We start from the raw sequence: 27,716 nt of genomic DNA on the forward strand, positions 1-27,716 counted from the left end.
CAACAGCTCAGGAGCAACACCAGGCTGGAGATACTCCTCCTGCTTTTTAAAATGAAACAGCAGCTTCAATTTTCACATCAAAGAGGTCAAGGGTTACATACGATCGAGATCTGTGCCTGGATCTCCGGTAGTTTGGATCCACCTGGTTTTTCTCCTTTTGTCGCCGTAGCACAGCTTCCCACTGAGGAGCTGAGTCAACCATGTCATTCTCCTGCCGTAATCTGAAAAAGAAGTATGGGGAGCTTAGTCTGAGATCTCTGATGCAGGATCCTCTGAGAAAGCTATGAGGTATTTTTTTCCTCATAAAAATCCAGCTCCTGCAATGCAATACTTCAGCTTTTCATCTTGCTAAATTTTAATTATTATTCCCAAACTACATGAAAATGCAAGAACATGTGTCAATGAAAACTCACTGTTTTGTTATACAGAAACAGCAAAAGACAAAAATGAAACAACCCAGGCCTTTAAGAACACAACTTGAACTCATGCCAAACATGTAGAATTTTTTCCTGTTTACATATTCCTGCCCACATCATCTGCAGCAAGCGTAAACCCCACATCATGATACAAGGCTCCACTACTACAACTTTTCCAAATCCTTTGTTGCAGCATGTGTGTTCCTAGGATCCAGGGAAAATCCCCTAGGGATTCCCCTGCTGAGTTCCAACTCAGAGGAAGCAGTCCCTTCACCTTGCCAAGGATGCAGGCAGATCTCCCTGGCTGCCCCAGACACATATAATCCTGCCATTGTCACCCCTTCCACACCGTCCCCTGTGGCTGCAGCCCCTATCTCTGCTTGTATGCTTCTAAACAATACGCCTTTTATTTCTTCTTTTTAAAAATAATTTTTTAAAAAATCCATTAATCCATTATTGGAATGTAGTACAGATTAAACCAAATGTCAGAATACTATACATTCAGCATGTTTCTTAACAGGCTGAAGTAACTTCACCGTGACACATCCAGCCAGGCCAACCAGCGTGTCAGTGTTTGCCCATTCAAAGTTCTACAGATGCTTCACAGTATAGGGGTGTGATGAAATGCGAAGGTGGAACAAACAGATGTGCTTGGTCACAGCAGTGAATTTAAAATTCAGCAGGTGTTCAGAAACAACCCTGGAAAATACCACTCCAAGAGTGGGTTCTCTGTTACCACTGGCATACTAAGGAAACCAGAAGAACTTAATAAAAAACATGAAGACTGACAGGTAAAACAAACAAGCAAGCAAGCAGAGATGAAAGGATTAGACTAGAGACATGACAGCCTAGGAAACGCAAAACATGCTGTTGTTGTTGCTCTTCACTACATATGCAGCTTTCTCCTTGAGTTTTGAATTGTATCAGGCTAAACTGGCTACACAGGGTACTGCTTTTCCTTTAATCAGATCTCTCACATGTGTAATGAATTTTGAACTGGATCTCCAGCTACTGTAAACGGCCACATCTCCACCAAATGGCACTGAGCATCTGAAGAAGATGGTAACATCAGGTTTTGATTTCTAAGCAAGTCTTTTTAAACCTGTAATCTGGTGACAGGGATTAAAATAAACTTCTATCTAAGGATTTAGTAGAAGAACTCACTCAACAATGAGTAACGAATTGTGACTTTCATCCTGAATAATCCAATTTGTGCAAACTGCAATTACTCCACACAGTATAAACTCTATCAACTGCCTTGCACAGAAGGTAGACATTTGCACAAAAGGATGACATGCAGCTGCCAGACCAGCACTGCTACAGTAAGTGGTAGGTCTGCCCAGTTGAGAGTACCTCACCCCATCTCTCCCAAACAGCAACCCCTAACAGATCAAGTAGAACACTATGCTCTAAAGGAGGCATTCAGATGCTTGCCATAAAATAAACGACTGCTACTCATCCATCCTTCTTGGGAAACCCGCACAACACAGTGGACCATGAGGTCTGTACTCCAGCACAGAGCACATGAGATCCTGCACCTCCATGTTCGAAACCACACTTCCACAATGACCATGAATGACTTCTCATTAAATGAGTGAACACATAATTTCCACTCTGGTCCATTCTACTAATGGAAATCATTGAGCCTAACATGGAATAAAACTCCAGTGACAACAGAAAATTGTTCTTCTACACAAATAAAAGTCTCCCTGTTTTAAAGGTAAAGAAGAACAAAACTAAAGAATGGAAGATTTCAAGACTTCAGATAACATAAGAGTTGCCAATAACTTACGGTTTCCAACAAAAACTCAAACATTGTTCAGCATCACTCAAAGACCATTTTTAAAAGAAAATCTAGCAATAAAAAACCCTAATTCCTCAGCAGTATTACTATGAGATAGTCACAGCAAAGAACTCCTAGTTTGTCCATGCTGGAATAAGTGCCTTAGGAGATATGCCTCTGATTAGACCACACTGACTCCATCATGCAAAGGTTTTAAGTATTCCTTAGGTTCCTTCTTAAAATGTGCTTCACTGACTCTTTTGCCAAACAGCATACCTGCAGGAGTCCTGTTTTCCTATGGTGTGATCACAATCTTAGATGATATGTATACTTGCACATTAGTAGAATTCTATTCCACTTTGGACACTTGGGTTCAGTCATTTCCAAGAGTGACTTCAGCACACAGATGTCATACAGGACTACATGTAGACCTTTTCCCCCACAGATACAGAAGATAAGTGATGAAGAACAATGCTACAGCTCAGACCTGCTCTTTGATAGGAACATAGAGAAGGAAGAAGCTCTTCTGCCAAATCTGAGACCACCATAAGATAAGAGTTTGTTTCCCTGACATTTTCTCCATTCTGTTACACTACAATGTATTTCCCTTGCATTACCTTTTACACAACCTGAAGAAAAAAACTGAAATTAAATCTTAGTGTCTGCAACTCTGGACACTACAGCTTTTGCTTCTTGTAAAAGGCTACTGGAAACTTTTTATATTATTTATTAAAAGAGCATAATGTCCTAACTTTAGTCAAGAGAAAGTAGGAGTTGGAGTCAGAGATTGTACATAATTTTTGACTGTCAAAATAAGTCTTGTTGGTATTGATTCTGTTCCTGCATCAATATGTTTTATTTTTCATCACATTCCCACACTGTATTCCCATTCAACTTCAGCATTTCTTCTCCCTCCTAAATAAATTCAGTCTTACACATGTGTTCACTTGTTTCATTTGAAAGAACTGATGTGAAAAAATAATTTAGTTTCCAGATTTTCTCTATCTTTCAGTCTTCTCTGTTCCCTACAATGACTTCTGCTACATATCTCACTGAAAGATGTCTTATTTACCTTCTTATGTACTTATTCAATTTATTTATTTTCCATCTACACCTTACTTTTTTGTTTCCACACATTCCTATTCTCATTTAGTCACATGCTCAGCCACCTTCCATCACTTATGCTTTCTTCCTCATATATTCTTTCTATTAAACTCAATTATTATTTGCTTGTCATTGTTATTAACACCTTTGACTTTTTTAATGTATCTACTGCTGCATGGCAAGCACAGTTCTTAGAAATAGATTAATTTATCTCCAGGTACTTTATACTTCTACTGTGCCTCCTTTCTTCTATTTGTAACATACAGCAGTGTTCACCACTGTTATCTATGACTTTCATTTAAGCAAAATACCAACAATCTAAACATATAAATTAGGGTGGCAGCTATTAAACTAAGCAGCATCAGCACACCCGAAGTACTGCTGCAACACAGCAGAACTCTACCAGATGGAGATACGAAGCAATAAACCATTCATTTTGAAGCTGCAAAAAAAGGTATTATGCTTGTGCTTAACAACGTAAAGGTTGACCAACATAACACAGTCTCTATATGGAATACATTTTTTAGATGCAATGATCAAATCATAACAATTTGGGAGCAAAAACTTTAGCTCTTTGACACAAGAGATGATGATAATAACAACAAAAATGAAAAAAAAAAAAATCTAGGTTTCTATTTAAAGATACTTTTGACAAAAAAGTGTTGCCCTTGTACTCTAAGTCCATTACAACTTCCATTCTTTTCACTTTCTGGCATTGTTTTCGGGAAGACTTAGTGGTAAAACGGGAAGTCATAAGACTTTCTTCTCTCATCTCTTCACTCAGAGATATTTTTTCCCCATTTCAGCTTGTAAGATAGAGAGCTATGTTTAGGCCATGATAAATTCTTCAAAAAAAATCAGAAAACTTGATCCCTGAAATGTGATCATTGAAAATATTTGAGCAATAGTTATCATTTAGGTACAATATACAACAATGAGGGGCTCATTGGGGTTGCAAAGGCTGAAGGTAGCCTTGGTTGCAGTGACATGAGAGGGTGGAATTCAGAACGCTGAGAGGAGTGACATGATCACAACTCTGGATTTAAACAGAGACTTTGGCCTCTTCAAAGATCTCCTTGAAAAAGTCCAGTGGGATAAGACCCTGGAGGGAAAGAGGCCAAAGAAAACTGGTTAATATTCAAGAATCACCTCCTCCAAGCTCAAGGGAAGTTCATCCCACTGAGTAGGAAGTCAGGTAAAAATGCCAGAAGGCCTGCATGGGTGAATAAGGAACTCCTGGCAAACTTGAACCCGAAAAGGAAGCATACAGAGGGGGGAGGCAGGGGCAGGTAATGTGGGAGGAACAGAGACATTGTTCAAGCATGTAGGGATGAGGTTAAGAAAGCCGAAGCGCCAATGTGATTGAACCTGGCCAGGGATGTTAAAGGCAACCAGGACAGGTGACAAAAGGAAGGCTCGGGCCTGCTGCTGAATGAGGCAGGGGACCTGGTGACACAGGACATGGAAAAGCCTAAGTAGTGAATACCTTCTTCACCTACTAGCAGGACCAGCCTTGAAGAATCCCAGCCCCCAGAGACCAGAGGGAAAGGCTGGAACAAGGAAGATGTATCCTTGGTGGAAAAGGATCAGGTCAGGGAAGACTTAAGCAAACTGGGCACAGGTAAGTCCATGGTCTCTGATGTGATTTACAAGTTGCTGAGGAAGCTGGCTTATGCCATTGCAAGGCCTTAATGATCTTTTTGTAATCATGGTGATTGGCAGAAGTGCTCAAACACTGAAGGAAAGCAAATGTCACCCATGTCTTCAAGAAGTGCAAAGTTTAGGCCCATACTTTACATTTTGGAAAATACAAATATTTATACCATTAAAAAGACTGGCATTTAAAAACAACACTGAGTTTCAGATCCATTAGAATATTTTGACTATTCTCCTTAAACATCTATTTTTTACTTGAAATTTTTGAGGTATTTAAGTATATGCTGTGAATATCTTGTCAACACCATCATCCACTTTATTTGCATTAATATTGCAAGTATTTTGTAAATGTGCCCCTTATTTGATTTTGCAGTTTATTAATGGGTTCATCCTGAGTAATAGAAGGGTATTCATTCATGACATACGCCTATGATGTATACTTGTTTCAGCAATTATCTCTCTTCTTATTAAAAAAACGGACCTTAAGCTGCCTCATGAGGACTGAGTACATATAAAACATGTTATATTCCTTCTTACTGGGTCTATCTCAGAAAAGTCCATCTCCACTTGTTTGTGTTTCGTGTCTCTATGTCTAAAACATATAATGGTCACCTGTTTCTCTTCTTCCGATGCTCTCTGTTGGAATTTTCTGATTCACTGCCACTGCTGGTGTTACAGCGAGACCTTGATCTAAAGAGGAGAAAAACAACATCTCATGATGAATTTATCTACTACCATCTTGTAAGAAGTACTGAAGTGCTAACCAAGAAATGAAGAACACTGCAGAGACATTACTAGGAAAATGAGAATTAAAATACTCTAGAGGGCTTGCCTACACTTGAAAGCCATATTATCCTTTTTCTCATTAATCAATTGGGAATAACTGCTTTGAAGGCAGCGTACCCACAGTGCAGTGTCATGTGAGTGCCATCTTCTTTTTGAATCATCGCACTGTATTTTTGTTTGATTGATTTTATCTCTCCATGTTCTTTGTGTATGTGCCACAGTGAAATGTTCCTTTTGAGGTCTGAAATGGTTTATCTTTAAACTGTATATATTCTGGCTCTTTCCATACTGCACACTGTGGGACATCCAACAGAAACAACATAGTAATTCTAGTTTTGCAGGTAAAACAAAATGCTCACCAGATCTGTCTTTTTCTATTCTCGTCAACTTCCATATGGCTTCTACTAAGTTCATATTATTTTTGCAGGTGTCAGGCAGAATGGAAGAAACAACACTAACAGTGTGATTCTGCTGATCTTTACAAATACAGAAAGGTTGAAGGGCACAGATTGGCAGGTGTGTATATCAGCACAGCTTTGGGATGACGTGAGGCACGGTTACAAAGATGGCACATCGTGTGAGGAGAAAGAAATAAAACAGTTCCTTTAACATTACCTCTAACAGCAAAGCTTCCAATGGTAAGGCTCTGATTAACTATGACTAAAAAAGACTAGCGCAATAGGCTGATGTTGAACTTCAAGAAGAAAATGGGCCTATGCCTACCTACATGCAACCTTCTCTCAGTAGAGGGAAGTGCTTAGCCACTACTATCTGAGACCCTTAAATCTGTGATTGCCACTGATCAATGTTTTGGAGCACACAGAACAACTGTCAGGGCTCTGGTCCTAGAAACCAGGACTCTTGTTACTGTACCACTGGGCTAGGTTCTAAAAAATGGCATTTTGATCAAAGCCTGGTTTGGACCATTCTTTTAGTGTGATAATGGTTTTTGAATGCCCCTAAAGAAAGACACATTTCTCTGCAGCACTGATGGCCCAGCTGATTAATAGGGAAGTTGACCAATATTAACATGAGCTGGCCTTGAAGCATTTAGGGTATCAGGAGTTAGAATCAGTGTCCATTTTTCTGCAATGGAAACCAGACATTTTTTTCTGAGGTCTCTGGTCATGAAATGGGAGATATAAGGGGATGACTCCTGATGCTGCTGGCAGAGACACATATTTTCTCATGCCTCCTGGCTTTTCTTTTGCTCTTTGATGAGACTGTTTCATAAGATAATAGATTTGTTAAACTACACCTCAAACAAGCTGAGCAGTGAATGCCATTCACTAGGTGTAGGTAACGTCTAAGGAGAAGCATTTCATTACAAGGTTTAAGGCTACTGGCAAGCACCTGCTCACTGAATATCCAGTTCAGGGAGAAGAGTCCCAACAGGAAGAGAGCAGACAAGAGAGACTTCCTAGGGAACAGAATAGCTACAGCATGAACCTCCTTTGAGTGTCCTGACTAGTCAGGGACACATCACCCTACCCTGTGTCTCTGAAACTGGGACATTGTTATAGATGTCCTCTGACACAGCTGAAAGCCATGCAAATTTGCCCATAATACCAATGCATTACGGTTGGTTTTATCAAATTGCTATGTCAATAAATGCCTCAGAGTCTATGGACTCAGGTCTCCCCTCTTTCCCAAATTAGGAAATCATTAACTCAAATAGCTCCCATTTAAACAGAAGTTTTAGAATAATAGGACAACCAAAGCCTAGGAAAATCAGTGCAACCCATCTTGTCTACGGAGAATCAGCTTGGACAGGTGAAATTTCCCCAGTGGAGAAACAGAAATCTCTTCCCATCCCCAAATTTCATGGCTCATAATTTAGACCCATTGAGAGACTCAGGATAGCCAGTTTCCTAGATAAAAATACACATTTTAGTGTGAGGCTGAAAGTGGGGATAAGAAAGATATATGTTAGTACAGAAAAATGTAACCCTGAAGGAAGATTAAAAGATGGTGTTCAGGACATTGGCTCAAGCATACTCAGAGAGTTTAGAGCAATAAATGCTCCAGAACTGAAGCAGGCTTTATGTGCTGAAAAGAATACCCTTGTTTCCCAAAAATCTTATCAGATGTATAGTAAATATCCCACTGATATTGAATCTCCACATTACTAGGTCATCCAAGCAATGCTGTTCTCTCATACTTCCATTGGAGTGACTCTGTTCCTTTGTATTTCTCAGCACTTGAGTATTTTCCTTCTCTGATCTAAGCAATTTATCCCGTAAGGTACTAAGGCAGCAAAAATCACACTACAGCAGAAGTGCAAGATAAAACATCCTATTTGCTAAAACTCAAAATAAGCCTTTCTCTAGCTTTTCAGGAATAGAAATCTGATCCACCTTTTGGATATTGCACATCAAATCACCTGTCACGAAAGCACTTGCAGGGAGACAGCAGGGCTGCTGATCTGTCAGCTTAGTGCCAGCTGCTCATGCTGGCTGTCAGAAAATTATCTTTCACTGAATATTAAATATCAGTTTTTACTGAACTGAATCAAATACCAAAAATTGAAACAAAGATGGTTTCCTAAGTTGGGTGCAAGAACACATGAGGTAATTTCAATCTCTGAAAATTACAAAGCACCCTTCATCCTTTTCTCATGTTTTCTTGGTCATTAAATATATTTGAAATTTTGCAGGTGGTATCTATATGGTCTGATACAAGGAGCAAGAAAGAAGGCATAGTCAGTTTGGTAAGAGAGACAGAACAAATACAGGCCAGGAAGGACCTTTGGGGGATGGTGGGGGCGCGCAGGGAGGAGGGGGGGAGCAGTGGGTTGAGTTGCAGGATTTGGTATTTCAGATACACAGTTGACAGAGATGGCTCATATTCTGATGCATTCATTTTCCTGTTAAAATGAGAGAAAAGCAACAAAACTGTGGGGAAGTGAAGATCTCTTCCAATATACAATAACAAACCTGTACATTTGTAACATAATACAGCAGGCACAGACTTCAGGAAGACATCGCTTTGGAGCACTGTTGTTTTCCACCTGTGATGCCTAACTAAATCCTCTGGTTTATGTGCTGGACATTCACCATGTGACTGACACTGGGAGCTTGTAACAGTAAAATCCTTCAGAAAAACAATTCCATTATCTTATAATAGGTGCAAAGTATGTTAGCACTTTCCCTGACTTCCTGTGATTGTCCCTGAGATGCATCTCTGCCAAAGCTCCTTTCCTGTGCTGCGGCAGTGAATCAGATCCTGGGTGTGTCTCCTCTCCTTTGCAAGCTTCAAGTGACTCTGACATCAAAATGCATTGCACTGTCTCCTTTTTCCAGCAGACAGGGCAGGAGCACAGGAGCAGGGAGAAGCACAGCACAGTCATTGTGGCAGATGCACTTGACCTCTCCCAGCCAAACCAGCAGCAGTTTGGTCCAGGCTCCAGAGGAGGTAAAGGCCTGAGCTGCAACCAGGACAAGAGCTCCTTTTAAGAAACCCACAAGGAAGCAGAACAGCAAATGAACACCGATAAGTTGTGGGTGCAGGAAGTCTCGTGCATACCTTTCCCACTGTATGCGATTTGACTACGAGTCAACCACTTTGTTCTATAAATATGACAGCCCGGGTGAGCCTACTTTGAGCTCTCTCTGCTAAATAAGCTGGCTGTATGGCAATGGCTTTCACTCATATGCCAGTGGATGAGCCCAATTTTAGTTTCATATCAATCATTGAGCTTAAGTGAATGCACGCTAAATATAATGAATCATCTAAAAGTATAAGGTTGTGTGATTGTTAATATACTATCTGCTTCATGTTACTTAGTAAGTTGGATTTGTTAAAACCTTAAGCTGAAAAGTTCTGCTCATATTTACCAAAAGCAGCTACAAACTACACTGAACACCTGCAAGTTCACACTTTGCTGGGAAGAACAGAACTGACTGGGAAAAAAATGACAATTTCAAGGCTAATGTGAAGACACTACATACATCTGCAGAACGGGGCCTATTTTGCACTTTGCTGAGGAAGAAAGGATTTATTCACACAAAACAGCATCTGCAAGGCTATGGTCTGTAAACAATATCTGCAGCTAAACAAAACAAAGGAACACGTGAGATCAGTGAAAAAGAGCCACTGAGAAGAAGACCCTAGACTGAAATATTGCTATTGGACTGAATCATGGTATGAATGGTCTCTAAAGATATAAAAGTCTGTGGTTTTCTATGCTCTGGTTGGACCTCTGCACAGGTACCCAGCTTGAGCCAGCCCTCCTGATATTCTACTCCATTAATTTTTAAAATTTATTTATTTATGAGAATTTTGTTTCCTGAAAGTTTGCTCTGCATACGGTTATCAGGCTTCACCTGAAAGTTTGCCTCTGGAGCTCTAAAATACAGACTCCAGAGTGAATGGTTATCAGGGAGGGAAGACACCTGAAAGTTCGCTTTGTGAATGGGTGCTGGCTCCTGGAGAGAAGGTCAGCAGCATTTGGTTTGGCATATTTCCCCCATGCAGTAAATAGTAGAGTGAACCTGCCACTGAACTCTTTAAAGTTGCACTTCTCTTTAAAAAATCTAAACTTTTTCTGCAGTAAGTAGAATCCTAAATAACTCACCCGTGACAGTCATGGTAGGCAGATGTGGCACTATAGAACTCCAGACACAAAAATCTGTCAAAAACTGGACTTGTTGATGGGCATACCTGAATTCAGAGTAGCAGTTTATTTGGAAATGTAACGACTAGTCAAGACTGTGCAGTGGGGGGAAGAAAAAAAAAAAAAAAAAAGCAGCAAAGCAGGTTAAGAAAAAATTAAGCAAAAAAATGTGCAAGAAAGTAAGAAGACGGTAAAAAGCTGCATATCCCTCTGCACCTACATTTTGCAGTAAAATTCATCCCAAATTATAGCATACTTGCTTTAAGGCAGATTAATTACAAGTGGACTAGGAGGCTGGAGAACTCAAAACAGATCTGCAGATGCAAAATCAAAATCCTAAAACTTCTGGAATTGACTTTCAAGTTGCAGATAAGGCTTTAGTAAAGTTCAACAAACTGCTTCTAGTATGGTGCAGTAACAACGTGCAAGGCAACTTTTGGGCATCTGTGCTGTAATAAGGTTATGCTACAGAACACTTTAGTAAAATAAGACAGGAAAGAAAAAAATTGAATGGGCAGAACACAATAAGCCTTTTAAACATTTAAGAAGATGAGGAAGAAGGATGGAAAGGAGAGGATGCAGAGAACTAAAATATGATCAGTACCTTTGCTATCATTTCATGGCTGCTATAGATTATATATTTACCTTCTCCTGTGCTTTAAATCTGAATCTTCACCACTGTTTTGATTTTTCCTGTGACATTAAGAAAGTTTTAATGACATACCATTAAGAGGTCACTTAACAGAAAACAAAAAAAAATCCCATCCTAAAAAAAAAAAAACAAAAAACCAAAACAAACAAACAAAAACAACAAAACAAATAAACCAAAACAAACACCCCCCCCGGATGCTTTATAAAGGTTGGGGTTTTTTTCAGTATGATTTAAGGCAGAGCAAAAATGACATGTGCTTGTTTTAAACTTTTCAGAACACCTCTGCAATAAGTTGCAAAGGCATTATCCCATTCAAGCTCTCATTGCAAATCCCTGACTTGCAAGGTTAAGCATGGTATCCTAGCCTTTAGTGTTTCCTACTGTTTCCAGGACAGCAGAGCCTGATGTTTTCCTCTTAATTTGAGTTAAGAATGCATGAACAACACAGCTATTGTTATTAAATGGTTTTAAAAGGAAAGAGCATGAATAAAATCAAGATTCAGGAAGACATAATTAGGTTAGAATCTACCTACTATTGTCAGCCTTCACAGTGTCACATATGAGATAAGACTTTTAAAAGTATTTTGTTGGTGTGGTGGCCAAAAAGTAAACTTGCTATTGGCATGACCACCTGTCCATCAGGTAGATCAGCCAAATGCAAATCGCAGATGATAAATACTTTGCATCTTAAAAAATTTCCTACTGCATAATACACAAACACTGTTCTTTTCTTGGTACAAGACAGTTTTGCACTGCACATCTCTATTCCTTTGTTTTTTCGGAGCCAAACAAGTCCTTCTGACAACTAAGCTAGCAATGAACCAGAAAACGCATTCAGGAAAAACATTGCTGTTAACAATTACAAGAGCTCTAGCTAACAGGATAAATTGACATAACTGTACTGACTTAGAGAGAGCTACACTGAGTTACTTTAATCCACGCACAAGGTCACTAAGCATATGCCTTGAGTGAGTTTCTTCACTCCTGTTCTAGAAAGCTAATGGCAGACAAAAGGTCTACAGTAGCTCAGAAACCTAGAATCATAGAATGTCCTGAGTTGGAAGGGACCCGCAAGGATCATCGAGTCCAACTCCTGTCTCTGCTTATAGCAGCCCCACAGTTCACCCCATGTGTCTGAGGGTGCTGACAAATAAGAAAGCTCCATATCTACATTTCCTCACAGATACAGCTGCATCTTCAGAAATTCCTTTGCAAATGCTGGCTTTGAACACGAAATGGGTAATCACTTCAGAGATGTCAGAAGGAGACATTACTCCAAAGTGTTGGCTCATAAGGCAGACTATGATGAATATGGCACAGTAGCTATTCTTGTCTATATTTTACAGCAGATCATAGCACCAGGACAACTTAGTGATGAAAGCAGCTTCTCAGCAAGACGAATCACCCAAGGTAACATGTAGTCTCTCAAAACAGTATCACTCCAGAACTTTCCCTGTAATTCGCATTTTGGACGTACTCCAGGACACACAGCACAGAATCTCCATCCATTTAATTTAACATGTCTAAGTTACGCAATTCATCGTGTACCCATTAAAAACACATTAAGTATCTCGTATTTTTGCTCACATTCTCTAATGTAGAGTAATTCACACATGGGACTGCTGAAGGCAGCTTTATGGGTCATTTGTTTAATCTTCAATGCACTTAAGCCTAATCAAAGGTTCCTTTCCAAGAGCAGATCTGGTATTCTTGTTCAGGTTTTTTTTTGGACTAACAGCCCTAGAGTATCCCTTTACGGAGGACCCCATTGCGTTTCCAAGAGCCCTTACTGAACAGAGCATGAAGGACCTTGAGCTTTCTACTGTGAGAAGTGAACAATAATTAACCCCAGGGCTCTTACCTCCTCCGGACTGGCTGCCCGGATTCATTCTCACTGCCGCCTGATGGGTTCCGTCGCCGAGAGTAAGGAAACTTCGGAGATTTATTGCGGTCACTGGGAGAATTATACAGTCCACTAGGGTTAAAAAGGAAGAGCAATCAGCCAGCTTTAAAACTTCGATGAGAGTTAGGCCAGGTAGGATTTAGCCTACAAAAATAAGGAGGCATACACACACACACACACACTTACATACATATTCAGCTGTGCATGTATGTATGTGTGTGTGTGCATGCTACGCAAATACAGATGGTACTGTTACCCAGCAATAAATATTTTACACCAAAGCCTGAAAATGTACGAGAGACCTTTTAGCATTGCCAAGCCAACAACTCTGCCACTCCCCACTGACAGCTTTCACTCTCACTATCCTAAAAATTCTGTTCCATTACTAAACCTTATAATCCCTTTTCCAGGTCCTTGACAAATATACCAAATAGCAGAGGTCTATGAACAATCTTTGTGGAAAGTCACCGGTGACTCTCCTTCACTGACCACTTCCTCCTACACCTACTTTCCTAATATTTAACTGATTATTTATCCATGACAGGACCTATATTCTTACATGCAATACAGATTTATTGTGACCCTGTTAATATATTCATATATCAATATCCTTCAGCCTATTGCCATGGCATGATATTTACCATTGCACAATACCTAGGACATCATGTGTCACCTTACCTCTGTGGGCCACCTTCCTCCCATGGTGCAGTTGTCTTACTTCTTTGGGTTTCTGGACTGTTTTCATTTTTCATCTTTTTAAAGCTAAATAAAAGTACAGATATGTGTGTATATATATATATATATATATATATATATATTTATATTTATACTTAAACCCATAGCGTACAGATCACATTTTCTCTCACTCCCACCTCTTACAAAATTGCTTTTAAAGGCATATAGTCATTACAGAAACACACCTTGGCATACAGCTATTTGCCTGCTATGTGAAAGAGGGCAAACGGCTGCTGTGTTGAAGAATCTCTCCTAGAGATTCTTCCAGAACTACTGGAAGGAAAAAAACCCAAGGCTTGAAAATCAGCTCTACAAGCTCAATCATGGCTGCACTGAGCCAGAAAAAAGATCAGTCTTGTCTCAGAATGAATAAGAACAGACACTTAGGAAAAAAAAATCTAACAATAAGGCAAATATACAATATGCTCTCATAGTCTTCCACAATACACAGTTAACAATTTATTGAACTGCAGGCTTTATCTGCTTTTTATTCTACATAGCTCTTGAGGGAACTTTCTTCCATGATTTATTTAAACATCTCTTGAACATTTTTGAATTTTTGGCATAAATAGCAGTATGCTCCAGTATTCAACTATGGCACAAACAATTATTTCATTTCAAAACTTCCACCTGGTTCAAAATTTCCATCTTGTGTTCCTCACTAGTTCTGTGCATATAGAAAGAAAAAAAGCTCTATGAATGGTGGTTCCATGATCACAAACTCCATCAATTTTTTTTTAATACATTTTTAACAGCTGTCTCATGTCTTTTACTAGTGAAAGAATCACAGACTATTTAATCTCTCCCAGTACAGGAGTCACCAGGTACCTCTGAGTGTCTTTATCATATTTCTCTATCATTTTTCTAGGTCTACGGTACCTTCCTGAATACAGGAGCAAAGGCATGGGTGATAAACTATTCAAAACATGATAGACCACAGGGTCATAGACTAGCATATTCTTTTAATTACTTCCCCAGTAACTCCTTATGTTTTCTTTTGAGGGCCACCAAGCATAGATCTGACAACATGAAAGAGCTATCTTCATTGAGTGCTGCAAGGACAAGTATCAGGACAGTCAAAATAGTTTCTTGGCTTAAGAGATACATCAGTGTTTGTCACCAGTCTCCCATCCTACCTATGGGACACATCATGAAAAATAGCAGGGTGCTCCAATTCTTCCTTTTCCTACCATTCTCACAGTGTCAAATTTTACAACTTCCAACCTATTAATGCTCCTAGATAGCCTACTCATTGCCACTCTAAGTGTTGGAAGGTGGCTTCCAGCTGGAGAATGCTTTTGCACCTATCATCTCGCCAATGGCTAATCATGCCTCTCCTGCCTCATCATCTCTAAAGCTCACTTTCTTCATGAACAAGCTGATAGAGAACTAGACAACCACACTGAATTCCACTAAGCTCTTTAAGAAGTATTCCTGACAGCAACCCACTACAAGCATTAACACCACCTATCTTTCTGAAGTGCAACTTTAGTGGCAAAAGAAAAGCTTTAGAGTTGCTTACAGGGAGGAGGACCTAGGCCAGAGTTCTTTGCCCTGAGCAGGAGGTGACAGACTCAGCTTTATGAAGGAATCATAGCTACTTAACTCACTGATCCACTTTTAACCTCAGCCTTTGGTTACTACAAGTCACCGAGTTAATAATTTAATTCTTATAGAGTGAACAAAATGAAAAGCTACAGTAAGTCAGCAGGAAGAGAAAGTAAATTGACTTTATCAGGTAAATAATTTTCTTGATACTGTACCCATTAATTATTGACTCAAGTGCATACAATCTATTCCCAGGCTTAAAAATACGTGCTTACTACAGACTGAGTAACTCAGGTAAATATGCCTTGGTGCTGTATTGCAAAAAGCAATTGTTTTTGCACAGCATAAACTACTGAATAATACTTAGATTGAAGTTGGGCTTAAAGAAATTTGAATAGGGTTTTCAAATCTTAAGAAGAGAGAGAGAATTGATCCTGGGAGGCAAATTCACTGCATTAAACCCCTAAGTCATTTTTCATTCCGAGCGTCAGTCAGCCTCACCTGTGTCCCTAGCAAGATCATGGAACGGATCTTCCTGTAAACTATGCTAAGGCACATGGAAAATAGGGAGGTGGTTGATGACAATTGATATGATTTCACCAAGGGCAAATAGTGCCTGACAAATCTGGTGGTCTTCTACAATGAAGTTACAGCACTGGTGGACAAGCAAGAAGCAACTGATGTCATCTTCCTGGGTTTGTTCAGAGCATTTGATGGTGTCCCACACAATATCCTTGTCTCTAAATTGGAGAGACATGGTTTTGATGGATGGACCACTCAGTGGCTCAAAAGAGTTGTGGTCAACAGCTTGATGTCCAAATGGAGACCAGTGATGATAGGTGTTTCTCAGGGGTCGGTACTGGGACTGGAAGTATTTAACATCTTTGTCAGTGACATGGACAGTGGGATTGAGTGCACCCTCACCAAGTTTGCTGATGACACCAAGCTGTGTGATGCAGTCAACACGCTGGAAGGAAGGGACACCAACCAGAGGGCCACAGACAGGCTGTGGGCCCATGCAAATCTCATGAAGTTCAACAAGGTCAAGAATAAGGTCCTGCACAAGGGTCGAGGCAATTCCAAGCACATATACAGGCTGGATGGAGAATGGATTGAGGGCAGCCTGAGGAAAAGGACTTGGGGATGTTAGTTGATGAGAAACTCCATATGAGCTGGTAATGTGTGTGTGCAGCTCAAAAAGCAAACAGTGTCCTGGGCTGCATCAAAAGAAGTGTGACCAGTAGGTCAAGGGAGGTAATCATTCCTTTCTACTCTGCTCTTGTGAAACCCCACCTGGAGTTCCGTGTCCAGCTCTGTGGGCCCCAACATAAGAAGGACCTGTTATTGAGTCCAGAGGAGAGCCATGAAGATGATCAAAGGGCTGGAGCACCTCTCCTATGAAGACAGCCTGAGAGAGCTGGGGTTGTTCACCCTGGGAAAGACAAGGCTCCAGGGAGACTAGCAGCCTTCCTGTACCGAAAGGGGATTTAAAAGAAAGCTGGAGAGGGACTTTTCTACAAGGGCCTGTAGTGATAGGACAGGGATAGTGGATTTAAACTGAGAGAAGGTGGATTTAGGTTAGATATAACAAAGAAATCATTCCCCATGAGGGTGGTGAGGCACTGGAACAGGCTGCCCACAGAAGCTGTTGTTGCCCCATCCCTAAAATTTTTCAAGGCCAGAGGGGTTCAAGGCCAGAGGGCTTCAAGCAATCTGGTCTAGTGGAAGGTCCCTGGTCATGGAAGAAGGATTAGGCTAGATGGTCTTTAAGGTCCCTTCCAACCAAAACCATTCTATGATTTTACAGCTAGAGAGTTACAGCATGGCAGCTCTTCAGATCCTCGTGTTATCTTTAGGAATGTAGTTTCAAAATGGACTGAGTTATTTCAAAGTATTTGAGAAGAGAGAGTGCAGAGGAGGGTGATGAAGCTGGTGAGGGGTCTGGAGCACAAGTCTGATGAGGAGTGGTTGAGAGAGCTGAGGCTGTTTAGCCTGGAGAAAAGGAGGCTGAGGGGAGACCTTATCACTTTCTACAACTACCTGAAAGGAGGTTGTAGCATGGAGGGTGTTGGTCTCTTCTCCCAAGTAACAACAGATAGGACAAAAGGAAATGGCTCTATGCTGCACCAGGGGAGGTTCAGACTGGGTATTAGGAAAAAATTCTTCATGGAAAGGGTTGTCTGGCATTGGAACAGGCTGCCCAGGGAAGTGGTGGAGTCACCATCCCTGGAGGTGTTTAAAAGGTCTTTAGATGAGGTTCTTGGGGACATGGTTTAGTGCTAGAGTTAGGTTATGGTTGGAGTCAATGATCCTGAGGGTCTCTTCCAACTGAAATGATTCTATGATTCTAAAAGGTTAGGATCTGAATTTCATATGAGATTACCATTGTTAGAGGTTTTTATGGTTTACCTTGAATTCATACCACTTACACAGATGTGACCAACTATGTATCTCAACAGTGAACAAGATGTTAAGCTGTGAAAACTCAGCTTGTAAGAGCTGCTGAATGATGCTTTCCAAGCATGACTGACAATCAATGTGAGAATTACATACGATGGAGTAAACTGCCAAACTGTAAATGCTTCACAAAGTATGTGTGCTGCCTGTCACACATACTAAGCCTGGCAGAGCTGAAAGGTGTTTTACATGTGCAGACAAAGACACAGAGAAAAACAAATCAATTTCTAAATAGAAATCATGCAAGAAAAACAACTTCCAGCACTTTTTTGCTCTAACTCTAAAACTGTGACTCAGTGAGAATCTGCCTGTGAATGGCTTTTAAAGTGTCAGGGTACAAAACTAAACTCAGAAATGTTGAAGCTGCCATGTTGAGAGCCCCTTATCTTTGTCTCTTGCTCTATGATCTGCCTATCCATATTTTTTTTAGCAGTTCATTGCTAAAAATTCATGCACAGCATTTTGAGCACAAGCTGTATAGAAGGCCTCCTGTCTCTTCCCAATACTATCATCTCTGCAATATGGAATAATGGTACCTTTGTACCTTTCTCTCTCCTAACAAGTCACAGAACGACAGAATAGTTGAGGTTGGCAGGAACCTCTAGAGGTCACGTGGTCAAAACTCATACTCAAGCAGGGCCACCTAGAGCCAGTTGCTCAGGACCATTTCCAGACAGATCTTGAGTATCTCCAGTGATCAAGACTCCACCACCTCTCTGGGCAATCCGTGTCACTGCTCAGCCACTCTCACAGTGAAAAAGTATTTCCTGATGTTCAGAGGAAAGGAAACTAGTCCTGTCACCGCGCACCACTGAGAAGAGCCTGGCACCATCCTCTTTGCACCCTCCCTGAAAGTATGCATATATTTTTGTTTTGTTTGTTTGGTTTTTTTTTCTGCTTAATAGTCTAGCTTCAGCATAACCTAGTGGCAAAACCACAAATGCTCTTTTAACCCATGATTAGCATTGTTTTCTAATTGATCGATTCAATTTCCCTTCAACTGAGGAAGCAAATAAACTCAAATCTTCTTTTTTGGGCAACTGTTCTAAATATTAGCCAATAACAAACAGTACCCATGAAGTATTTACAATAAATCTTTTAGACCCTTCTTCAGAGCTCAGTCCATATACCTAGTATGTGAAGCCCACAACTTCAATGGAGAAATAATGCCAGATGTGCTCAGCTCAAAAAAACCTGTCAAGGTTACTGGGCATGCAGAGACAAACATTCAGGCAACTAAGCAAAAAAGTTAGATGCTGAATTTTTGATCCATCATTTTGTCAAATCACTCCTTTTTGATTCAGGCATCCAAATTCCAAATCCAGCGGGGGGCTGTGAAGATGATTAGGGGCCTAGAGTACCTTTCTTATGAAAAAAGAGTGAGAGAGCTGGGTCTGTTCAGGCTGGAAAAGCACAGGCTGAGAGGGAATCTCATCAATGTTTATAAATATCTCAAGGGTGGATGTCAAGAGGATGGGACAGACTCCTTTCAGTGGTGCCCAATGACAGGATGAGGGGTAACGAGCACAGACTGAAGGACAGGAGGTTCCATCTGAATATGAGGAAAACGTTCTTTACTTGGAGGGTGCCAGAGCACTGGAACAGGCTGCCCAGAGAGGCTGTGGAGTCTGCTTCTCTGGAGACATTGAAGACCTGCCTGGATACATTCTTGTGCAATACACTCTAGGTGAACCAGTGTTAGCAGGTGGGTTGGACTAGATGATCTGCAGAGGTCCCTTCCAACCCTAACCATTCTGTGAAAAGATGGTGCCAATGTTCCACCTAAAATTAAGGGTGGGGACATAAACCCCCTTCTTAATCTGAGCCTCACCCCTTTCTCTCAAATATGCCTACTAACCAGAGATTTGCACTTCATCACTGATAATTAAACACAACAGACCATGCAAGTCCAGAGGAGCCCTGGCAATTCACTGCTCTGAAGGATCAACACAAACACTCATGAGTTTTGTTCTAGATTTACCTCTGTAAACAGACTGCAAGGTTAACAGCAATGCTGGAATACAGGCCACGCCCAGCTCTTCTCTGTCCATACATCCCACACAGAGCTTGCCTTGTGCTTAGGCAGAAGACCCTTCCCCTAAGGGCCTGCCAGTCAGTCCACAGCTCCCAGGGGAGAGACACATAAGACTTCACAGGACTAAGCATGACCAATTCCCCTTGGATCAATGCGTGTTTTTTCATATTTAAAATGGAGACTGTTTAGCTTTCCAATAATTTGACCCAATTTGTGGGTTTCCAGGTTCTGTGCTGAGGAGATATGGGTTTGTTAAAATTAATTACTGGGCAACACTCTCTGACCTTTGTCCACAGAACATTAGGCAGTCCTAACCTTAACAGTAAGATAAACTATTACTAATGATTACTAAATATGTTCCTCTATTCAATGCAATACACAATCTCTTAAAAGCTAGAAGGCAACTACTGCTCTACATACCTTTTTACAGGGGAAGGTGCAATAATTTTTGTAGTTCCTTCATTTTCCACATTTTTTGTAATCTGGCTCATGTTCTTAGATCCTGGGAAAACAACAACAACAACAAAACAAAACAATTAAAACAAAACAAGACAAAACAAAAACACAAAACTCTCAAACAGAACAGGCCTGTAGCATATATCCTTGCACACCTTTTCAGCATAATCATCCACTGAAGACAGTGCAGCATGAGAAATAAAATGATACACAAGACATGTGGTGCATGTTCTACTTTTTAAGGAGGTATAAGGATCACACTTTTTTTTGTCTTATCCTTATTTCTAGTTATACAACATCACAAGAAAATTTAACATGAGGCACATTCATTACTCTTCCACATGAGAGAGAGGAGTTCAAAGCTGTTGTTCTCAGAGAGATACTATGCCATTGGCACCAGAAGGGAATGTCCTTATCAGTTATCAATGAGAAGACAAGTGTGAAGAAAATACAGGTAGGAAAAAGCTTGGGAATCTCCAATGTAATAACAATGGCCTCTAAAACAATCATTAGAATAGACAGAAAAGCAAGATTAATTTGTTTGTTCTAAGAAACCAGTTCAAGCTGATGTAGCAACACAGTGTAACGCAACACTAAAGTACCTTAAGATATGAACAGGAAAATAATAACTGTAAATCAATGGATTAGAAAAATAAAAATGTAAATAGAGACAATGAGGAGTAATACTCTGATAGAGGCAGGTAAGGATCAGTTTTGGTAAGTCAGAAACTTTTCGCCCATATTTGAAAGATATCTGCCTAGTTTCCAATTTCATGCCCAATACTCTTTCCATTTTGATCTTGCACTTTTCACACTGCTGGCACATAAGTCCCCACCTGAGCCATGAAAAGCAACCTGAAGAATTAGAAGATACATGCACTTTCTTACTGAGCTCCCATGTAACAGGCTTCAAAGAAACTGATTTGTGTATTCATGATTAGGAGCACTGAGGGCCAAGGGAATCTGGGTATTTCATACAGGGTTAACGTCAAAGTGGGGTGATAAGATTATGCTCCACAGATGTATACAGCTTGGTACCATAAACAAAAAAAGAACTGTCCTATTCAGGTTGCTATGTAGTTGTATATTAATCAAGACACATTTGTTCCTACTGGTACTATAATTTTAGTTTCCATGCTATGCTATTAATATTCATCAGTAATTTTTCTTCAGTTCACATCTTCTCTTTCCACCTAACTGGCAATTTCAGCCATTTCTTAAAAACTGTTACCACCTCCAGAAACAGATGCTAAGTAAAACAACAAAGCAACATCACTGATGAGGTACAGGACAGAATCTGGACAGGATTCTGAGCGTGTTCATTGAAGATAATGACACAGGCTGACTGAAGTCTGTAAGGAAATATTAATACTGTGTCATCTGGCCACAAGCAACTGCATCTGTGTTGTTAATCTAGTGGTACAAACTCAAAGCCTTTTTGTTTGGCTAAAACAAAAGTGCCATATCTTAAATTAAGCTGTGGCAAGATTTGGCATTTTAAGCTTTCTCCACAGTCTCAGAGAAAGTATTCCTGTGCCATCTCCTTCAATTTTCTATGCTGCCCCTTTGACACACAAAGTCTCAGGACTCTCCTCTACTTCAACACAAAAATTTGAGATATCCTGAGACATCTTGTCTGCCCATCAATTGCCTCTCCTACAGGTTAAATCTGCTAGTCTTCTGCAATTGCCTCACATACTGCAGAGGGTCTCAAGTGGCATTAGTCGCCTTTGCTTAAGCAACTCAGGCAAGCCCTTTATATGTTTGACTTCACCACTTTTAATGATGTAGTTTACTTCTTTTCCTGTTTAGTTTTTCAGACTAATGCCTGGCAGGGGATGGGAGCAGCCTGGGTCCTGTCTTGTACAATATTTGCTCCTTCAAGCTACTTTTTGTTGTTAATGCAAGCATAAGCACTAGGAAGAATTTGGAATGTTTTGAAGAAGGAAATGCAGAATGGGCACAGATTCAGAGACAGGAAGGAAAGTAAATTTTTGGCATTCTCAATAAATCCTGTATTTTATGCAATATGAGACAATCAGCTCTCTGAAGCACTGCATATTTGCCCATACAATTATTTTCTGTTTTGAAGAATGAAACAATAGCTACACTGCCACTATGAGTTGCTTGATAAAAAAACAGAATTACTGCATTAAAAATTTTCTTGAATTAATGTGAAAATGATCAGAAAATGAATCACATATCTCCATTAAGGCCATAAAAGACCGCTACAAAATTCTTCCTCTGACCTCCACAGTCAAAAATCACAAATAGAGATGAGAGCACATAAGAACACATAAGAACTTTTACTAACTACAGTACTGTTCTATCAATATACACCTCTGTATGATACAGTATCCCTAATATAAAAGAATAGACTACAGAATAACTGTACAAACACGAACTCCACTGTGTTAACTTATCTATACCACTGTTTCTCACATGCCAAGGTAATAGGCCTCTCAAAAATACCTTAGATAGCTGGAAATCTCAAACATCTCACTCATAGCAAGTTTTCCTGGTTGTTTACCTTTTGTCAGATAAGCTATTGTCAGCATTCACTGCACTGAACTTTTCCAATAAGGCATATGCACACACTTTGACTCCCTTTTACAGCCAGCTTGATGCTGATTTGTGCATTCACTTAAAATAGACTATTACAATTAAAAAACTCAAGTGTTCAAAACCTCAGGAGCCTGGCAAGCTAATCAGCTTGTTGTGCCTGTTTCTTATCAATCAAAGCCATGTTACTGACCTTATCTGGAAGTAGTATTTATATTTAAATCTATTATAATAAGAGCAGAAGACAGTGTGATCAAAAAGAAAACATGTGATAAGAGCTCATGCTTTGCACTGTGTACTAATAAGAGCCTATAAAAATGAATGGACTTCCATATATCTAAGACTTTACAGCACAAAGACTTTATAGACCTAAGACTTTACGGCACAAAATAAAAAAGCCCTTCTCCAACTGAACACCAACTTGAATGCCACCCTAAACACACACATACACAAAATGCACTAATATAAAAACACTAATTGCACAGCCGTTGAAGTTTCCTGGTCTGGTTTTTCCACTAACCCTAGAACAACTGAGGTATGCAACGTACTAAGCAAGTGACAAAAGGGGGGTTACCGCATTTTAAACCACTGTAATCTAGATTCTAAGAAAAATATTCTGCCATGCTAAAGCCAAACTGTCTGCACTGTCCATTCTGTCATGGGAATCAGTCAATGGCAGTGGCTTTATACAAGAAACCTAGTTTCTCTCTGTTCACAGTATCATCTCCTTCAATTTCTCTCTTAAAATACAAATATTTTTACTGAAAACATAAAAAGTAAATACTTTCTGTCATTGTCTTGGCACCAACTGGAGCTCTTAACTAAGAGTCTACCAACTGGCTGCAGTCCTAATGACTTCAGCATACTTTAAGGGACCAATGAGACAAAAAAACATTATTAGTCGCTTAGCTCTGCAAATGATAGCTAACCTTCAAGTAACAGAAAAAAAAAAAATTTAAAACACATACTGTGTATAAAAAACACATACTGTGTAACTCCTTATAGCACCAGAACATGTACACAAAAAAAGGAAAACATTTTAATGAGATGTCAGAGGCTGGAGGCTTTAGCACTTCACACACACCTCTGTGATAGAGGCAGTGCAGACTTCACAGGCTACAGCCATGCATTGTAGTTACTGGTTCTACTAACTGCTCCCAAAACCCTGTGGCTGCTCTGATTACTGATGCCAACAGATTTAAAAAAAAAAAAAAAAAAAAAAGAAAGAAAATAGAACAAAGAAAAAACCCAAAAAACAGAATGGCTAATTGAATGGGCTGTAGAAAAGAAGCCCGTCGTGCACTTAATTTTGCATTCTTAAGAAAAGAAAAAAAGTAAAGAAGCAGATGAAGAAAGATGCTGACCTCCGAGAAAGCGGAAGGAAGTTACTGCATAAGAACTATTTTAGAGTTGTTATTGAGTTTGGGTTTTGAGAGAGTAAATGGAACTCTGCTTTTCATTCCAAAAAGCTAAATTGTAAGCCATAACCACTTGGATCTCACTTTAAGTGGCATTTGGCAGAAAACACCATAGGAAATATGTAGTACATGACAACTGAAATCACCGTTTAAAATCCCGAACAACGCATATTTGATCTTATTATACCATACTAGAAACACAAATGCAAGAACAAAGGAGTAGTGATCAATTGCAACCATCAGCATAATCTCACTATGCAAAACGAATATTTATTTTAAGAAGAAATGTCATACTGTTCTCTCAAACATTTCAGTCAGGGAAAGTTTTAAGTAACCCATAAAACTGTTTACACCAGCAGGCACATTTCTGAGATAAAAATTATTTCCTAAAAGTAAAATCTACGTTGGGTTAGTATTTTTAAACAAACGATGCATAAAATATATCAAACAGACTTGATTTATTGTGTGAAATGGACTTTGCTATATCCAAGAATCAGTTTAGGTGAAAAGGGGTGGATTTTTCCTAGTGACATGCAATAGACTGTCATGCAGTGTTTAACACATGGAGTAGTGTTAGTCTGCCTTTAGCATCTGAAAGCCCATTTAAATCGAGAAAAAGTACTAGATGTTTATCATTGTGAATACCCAAATACAAAATGAAAAAATAAAGAGTAAAAAATATGCTCATTATATGGTAAGATGGAATTTGAATGACACAGCTTTCTTCCTTTAGCCCTTATTTTAAGTGGGAAACAAAACAAATTCATTTAACTTAAAAATCATTTGAAGTAATACACCTGCCCCAGTGTAAAATAACTGCTCACTGAGAACACATGGGTATCAATTATATTTAATTAACAGCGAACCAACCCAGATGGGTGATACAGATTACAAAAATACATATCAGTAAGATGGCAAAAAAGCAGCCTTTTTAAGTAAAACAAAGTATTTAAATCCACCAAAACAACAAATAGATGTTGCCCAGGGAATTCTGCATCAGGTTACATCAGCAGAACAGGCCACAGGGAGGTTTCAGTTTTCCTCACACTTCCAGTCAAAGAGAGAAAAAATTTAACAAGTACAACACACAGCCTGCAACAATATAGACTGATTTTCACTGCCTGTGCTACAGCAAACACTGTTTTCAACTACGGGCCACGTTTCAACTGGCAAGTTTAGCTCTGAATACCTACACAATATTCTGCATAATTGAACTGGGGATTAATGAGGTGGGAACTACCACCCTAAAAATGGGTTGGCCCAGCCAGACAAAAGTCTAAGTCACTAGGTTCAAGAGTGAACAGCTTTTTGTCCTCTTAGGCTCCCACTGACAACTGTAGACACAACAAAAAGATAACAATCAGAAAACAAAGTGATCGTTCTCTTCTTACACTTAGCTAAATAAAATAAAATTTTAAAAAATATGTTGTAAACTGCTCGCATATTCCAGGGGCAATAGTTTTAATTACACTGCACTTCAAAAGCTGTGTCAGCTAAAGGGCAGAACACACCAGTTTTACTTCTGAGTCAAAAGTCACCATCCAGAATAAACATGGGAGGTTTCAAGAGACATATACCTGTTCTCTTGTTAAAAATGGTGACTCTCAAAAGTTTATAATGCCCTACTAACCCATGATAAAGATAATCTTGCTTACATTTTAAAGCCCAGACAAGTTTTTTCTCAAACTGCTAACACACATACACGCATACTTCATGCATGAGTTCGACTTAAATCAAGGTGACTGGTGTGATAGATGAAGCTAATCATACACACGTAATCACATGTAGAACCGGAGCTTGACATTAGAAAAGCTTTTTGCTCCTATTACTAAATTGCAGGAAACATTCATTATTCTGGGCATAACTCCTGGGATTCATTAATCTTATTTGTTTCCTCTAACAGCCGTAAAAACTTGCAGCTTCCCCTGACATCTTCAGCATGTAGAACAGATTTTCAGTTCACACATCTGAGCATGCTAAATATTGAAGAGGGCATGGCATAAACTTCTTTTCCACTTACTATCAGAATAAAGGGACACTGCCCTTGAACTGGGAAGAGGATGTAAAAAAGAAGCACCTAGGGTCAAGCAGCTGGAAAAACGGGATATCAACCAAGACATACAGGTATAAAATTTTTAGCAAAAGACAAGACTTTTGACAAAAATACATGTTCTCAATTCTTTTTCATATTATACAATAGACCTACAAACATGTGGTTTTATCGCATTTGATCCACACCATTCTCTTTCTTTTATGCACAAAGCTGGAGTTTTTAGATCCAGTTAAGGTTAGGTATAAATACTGACCTGAGGTAAAAGAAAGAATCCATTCTGAGAGATCATTTGAGGACACTGTGGTAGTTCTGAGTCACCTCTTGAAAGTGAAATGAACCAAAGAAACATTTGTCCACAAGCCCAGCAAAGAAGGACTTACCTGTCTGTTGTGTTCTTTTGGGGTAAGTCTTGCTGCGACTTCTTTCAATGCACTGGTTCGGCCGCGGAAGCTGCACAGAAGGGTCTCTGGTCATTTGTAAAGATGTCCTGCCACTTGAAAATGCAACAAAATCATTGGAAAACACTTCAAAAAAGGATGAAAGAAATGGAGGGTCTTTAGACTGAAAAAAGTGCTTAGGGTTTGGGCAGCATGTTTTGTTAGCTATTTACTTCTCATCCCAGCTCTGGCTTTCCTGTGAAGAAGCACTACCCTGACTATTGTTTTGAATCAGTCACTGGCAGAACCACCAGGGGATTGTGCCAACTTCTTCTGTATTTGGCATTTTCAAGAGGAGCTAAGCAAACACAACAAAATGCTAGTTTATCTGCAATAGGCTAAGATAGTGTGAGCTTTTGTAACCTCGAATATTCTAACATATGACTTTCCTAAGTTATGTGATTACTTCCTGAATTCTTTCTATAAGTTTTCATCTCAGGAAAACACATTGTTCAGTTCCAGTCAGTAGGGAGCCATGTAGAATGACAACCTTAGGGGCATGGAAAAGCCCGTGAAGAGCAAAGCTTAATAAAGTGCTCTCACTAACACAGTCACAAATTATAACAAACAGAAGTCCTGATTACCGTTTACAGTAAGGCACAATTTAAATTGTGCAATTTAAATAAGTAATTAAGTTTAAATAAATTATTTTATGGTCATTTTAATACTCCTCTCCATATGACTAAGCAGAACATAGTGTTCATAACAAAATGTAAAACGGGCCTCATATTCCTCCCCAAACCTCCATGTTTGCTTCTGGAAACTTAATACACAAGAGAAGTAATTGCTACCTTTAAATTCCAGTTGCTTAAACACCTGCAGTTCAATGACTTAGAAGTAAACAGGTATCATACCAGCAAGTGCCAAGCAACTACATAGGCATTACATTTGTAGATTTTCTAAGTTATGCTAATAGAATACACTAAGTACTAATTGTATATTCACCAATAACCCCGTAGGGGTAGTCAGCACTACAGAATTTTTATCTTCTCAAAATTTGTAAAAGAATTAAAGGACAAAAAAAAAAAAATAATCTAGCATTACATCACAGTAATGCTGGGGTTTGATATTCAGTTCAATGGTTTTTCTGTTCCCAAGCA

At 39.5% G+C, this 27,716-nt stretch overlaps 1 protein-coding gene across 3 annotated transcripts in view; it reads right to left on the reverse strand.

The window, feature by feature from the left end:
• The window catches only part of EPB41L4A (erythrocyte membrane protein band 4.1 like 4A), a 131,198-nt gene that overhangs the window by 14,128 nt on the left and 89,354 nt on the right, over positions 1 to 27,716 (reverse strand). Inside the window, exons 13-19 of one of the 3 annotated variants that reach the window (XM_071802872.1) lie at positions 26,560 to 26,672; positions 20,111 to 20,192; positions 13,594 to 13,677; positions 12,874 to 12,987; positions 11,006 to 11,053; positions 5,572 to 5,649; positions 102 to 221 (exon numbers count right to left, since the gene is read on the reverse strand). In XM_071802872.1, coding sequence (XP_071658973.1) covers positions 102 to 221; positions 5,572 to 5,649; positions 11,006 to 11,053; positions 12,874 to 12,987; positions 13,594 to 13,677; positions 20,111 to 20,192; positions 26,560 to 26,672 — 639 coding nt within the window. The remainder of the gene's footprint in view (positions 1 to 101; positions 222 to 5,571; positions 5,650 to 11,005; positions 11,054 to 12,873; positions 12,988 to 13,593; positions 13,678 to 20,110; positions 20,193 to 26,559; positions 26,673 to 27,716) is intronic. The other 2 variants (XM_071802873.1, XM_071802874.1) reach the window with 2 other exon arrangements.

Source organism: Patagioenas fasciata, chromosome Z, assembly GCF_037038585.1.
Source record: "Patagioenas fasciata isolate bPatFas1 chromosome Z, bPatFas1.hap1, whole genome shotgun sequence".
NCBI classification, from domain to species: Eukaryota; Metazoa; Chordata; class Aves; order Columbiformes; family Columbidae; genus Patagioenas; species Patagioenas fasciata.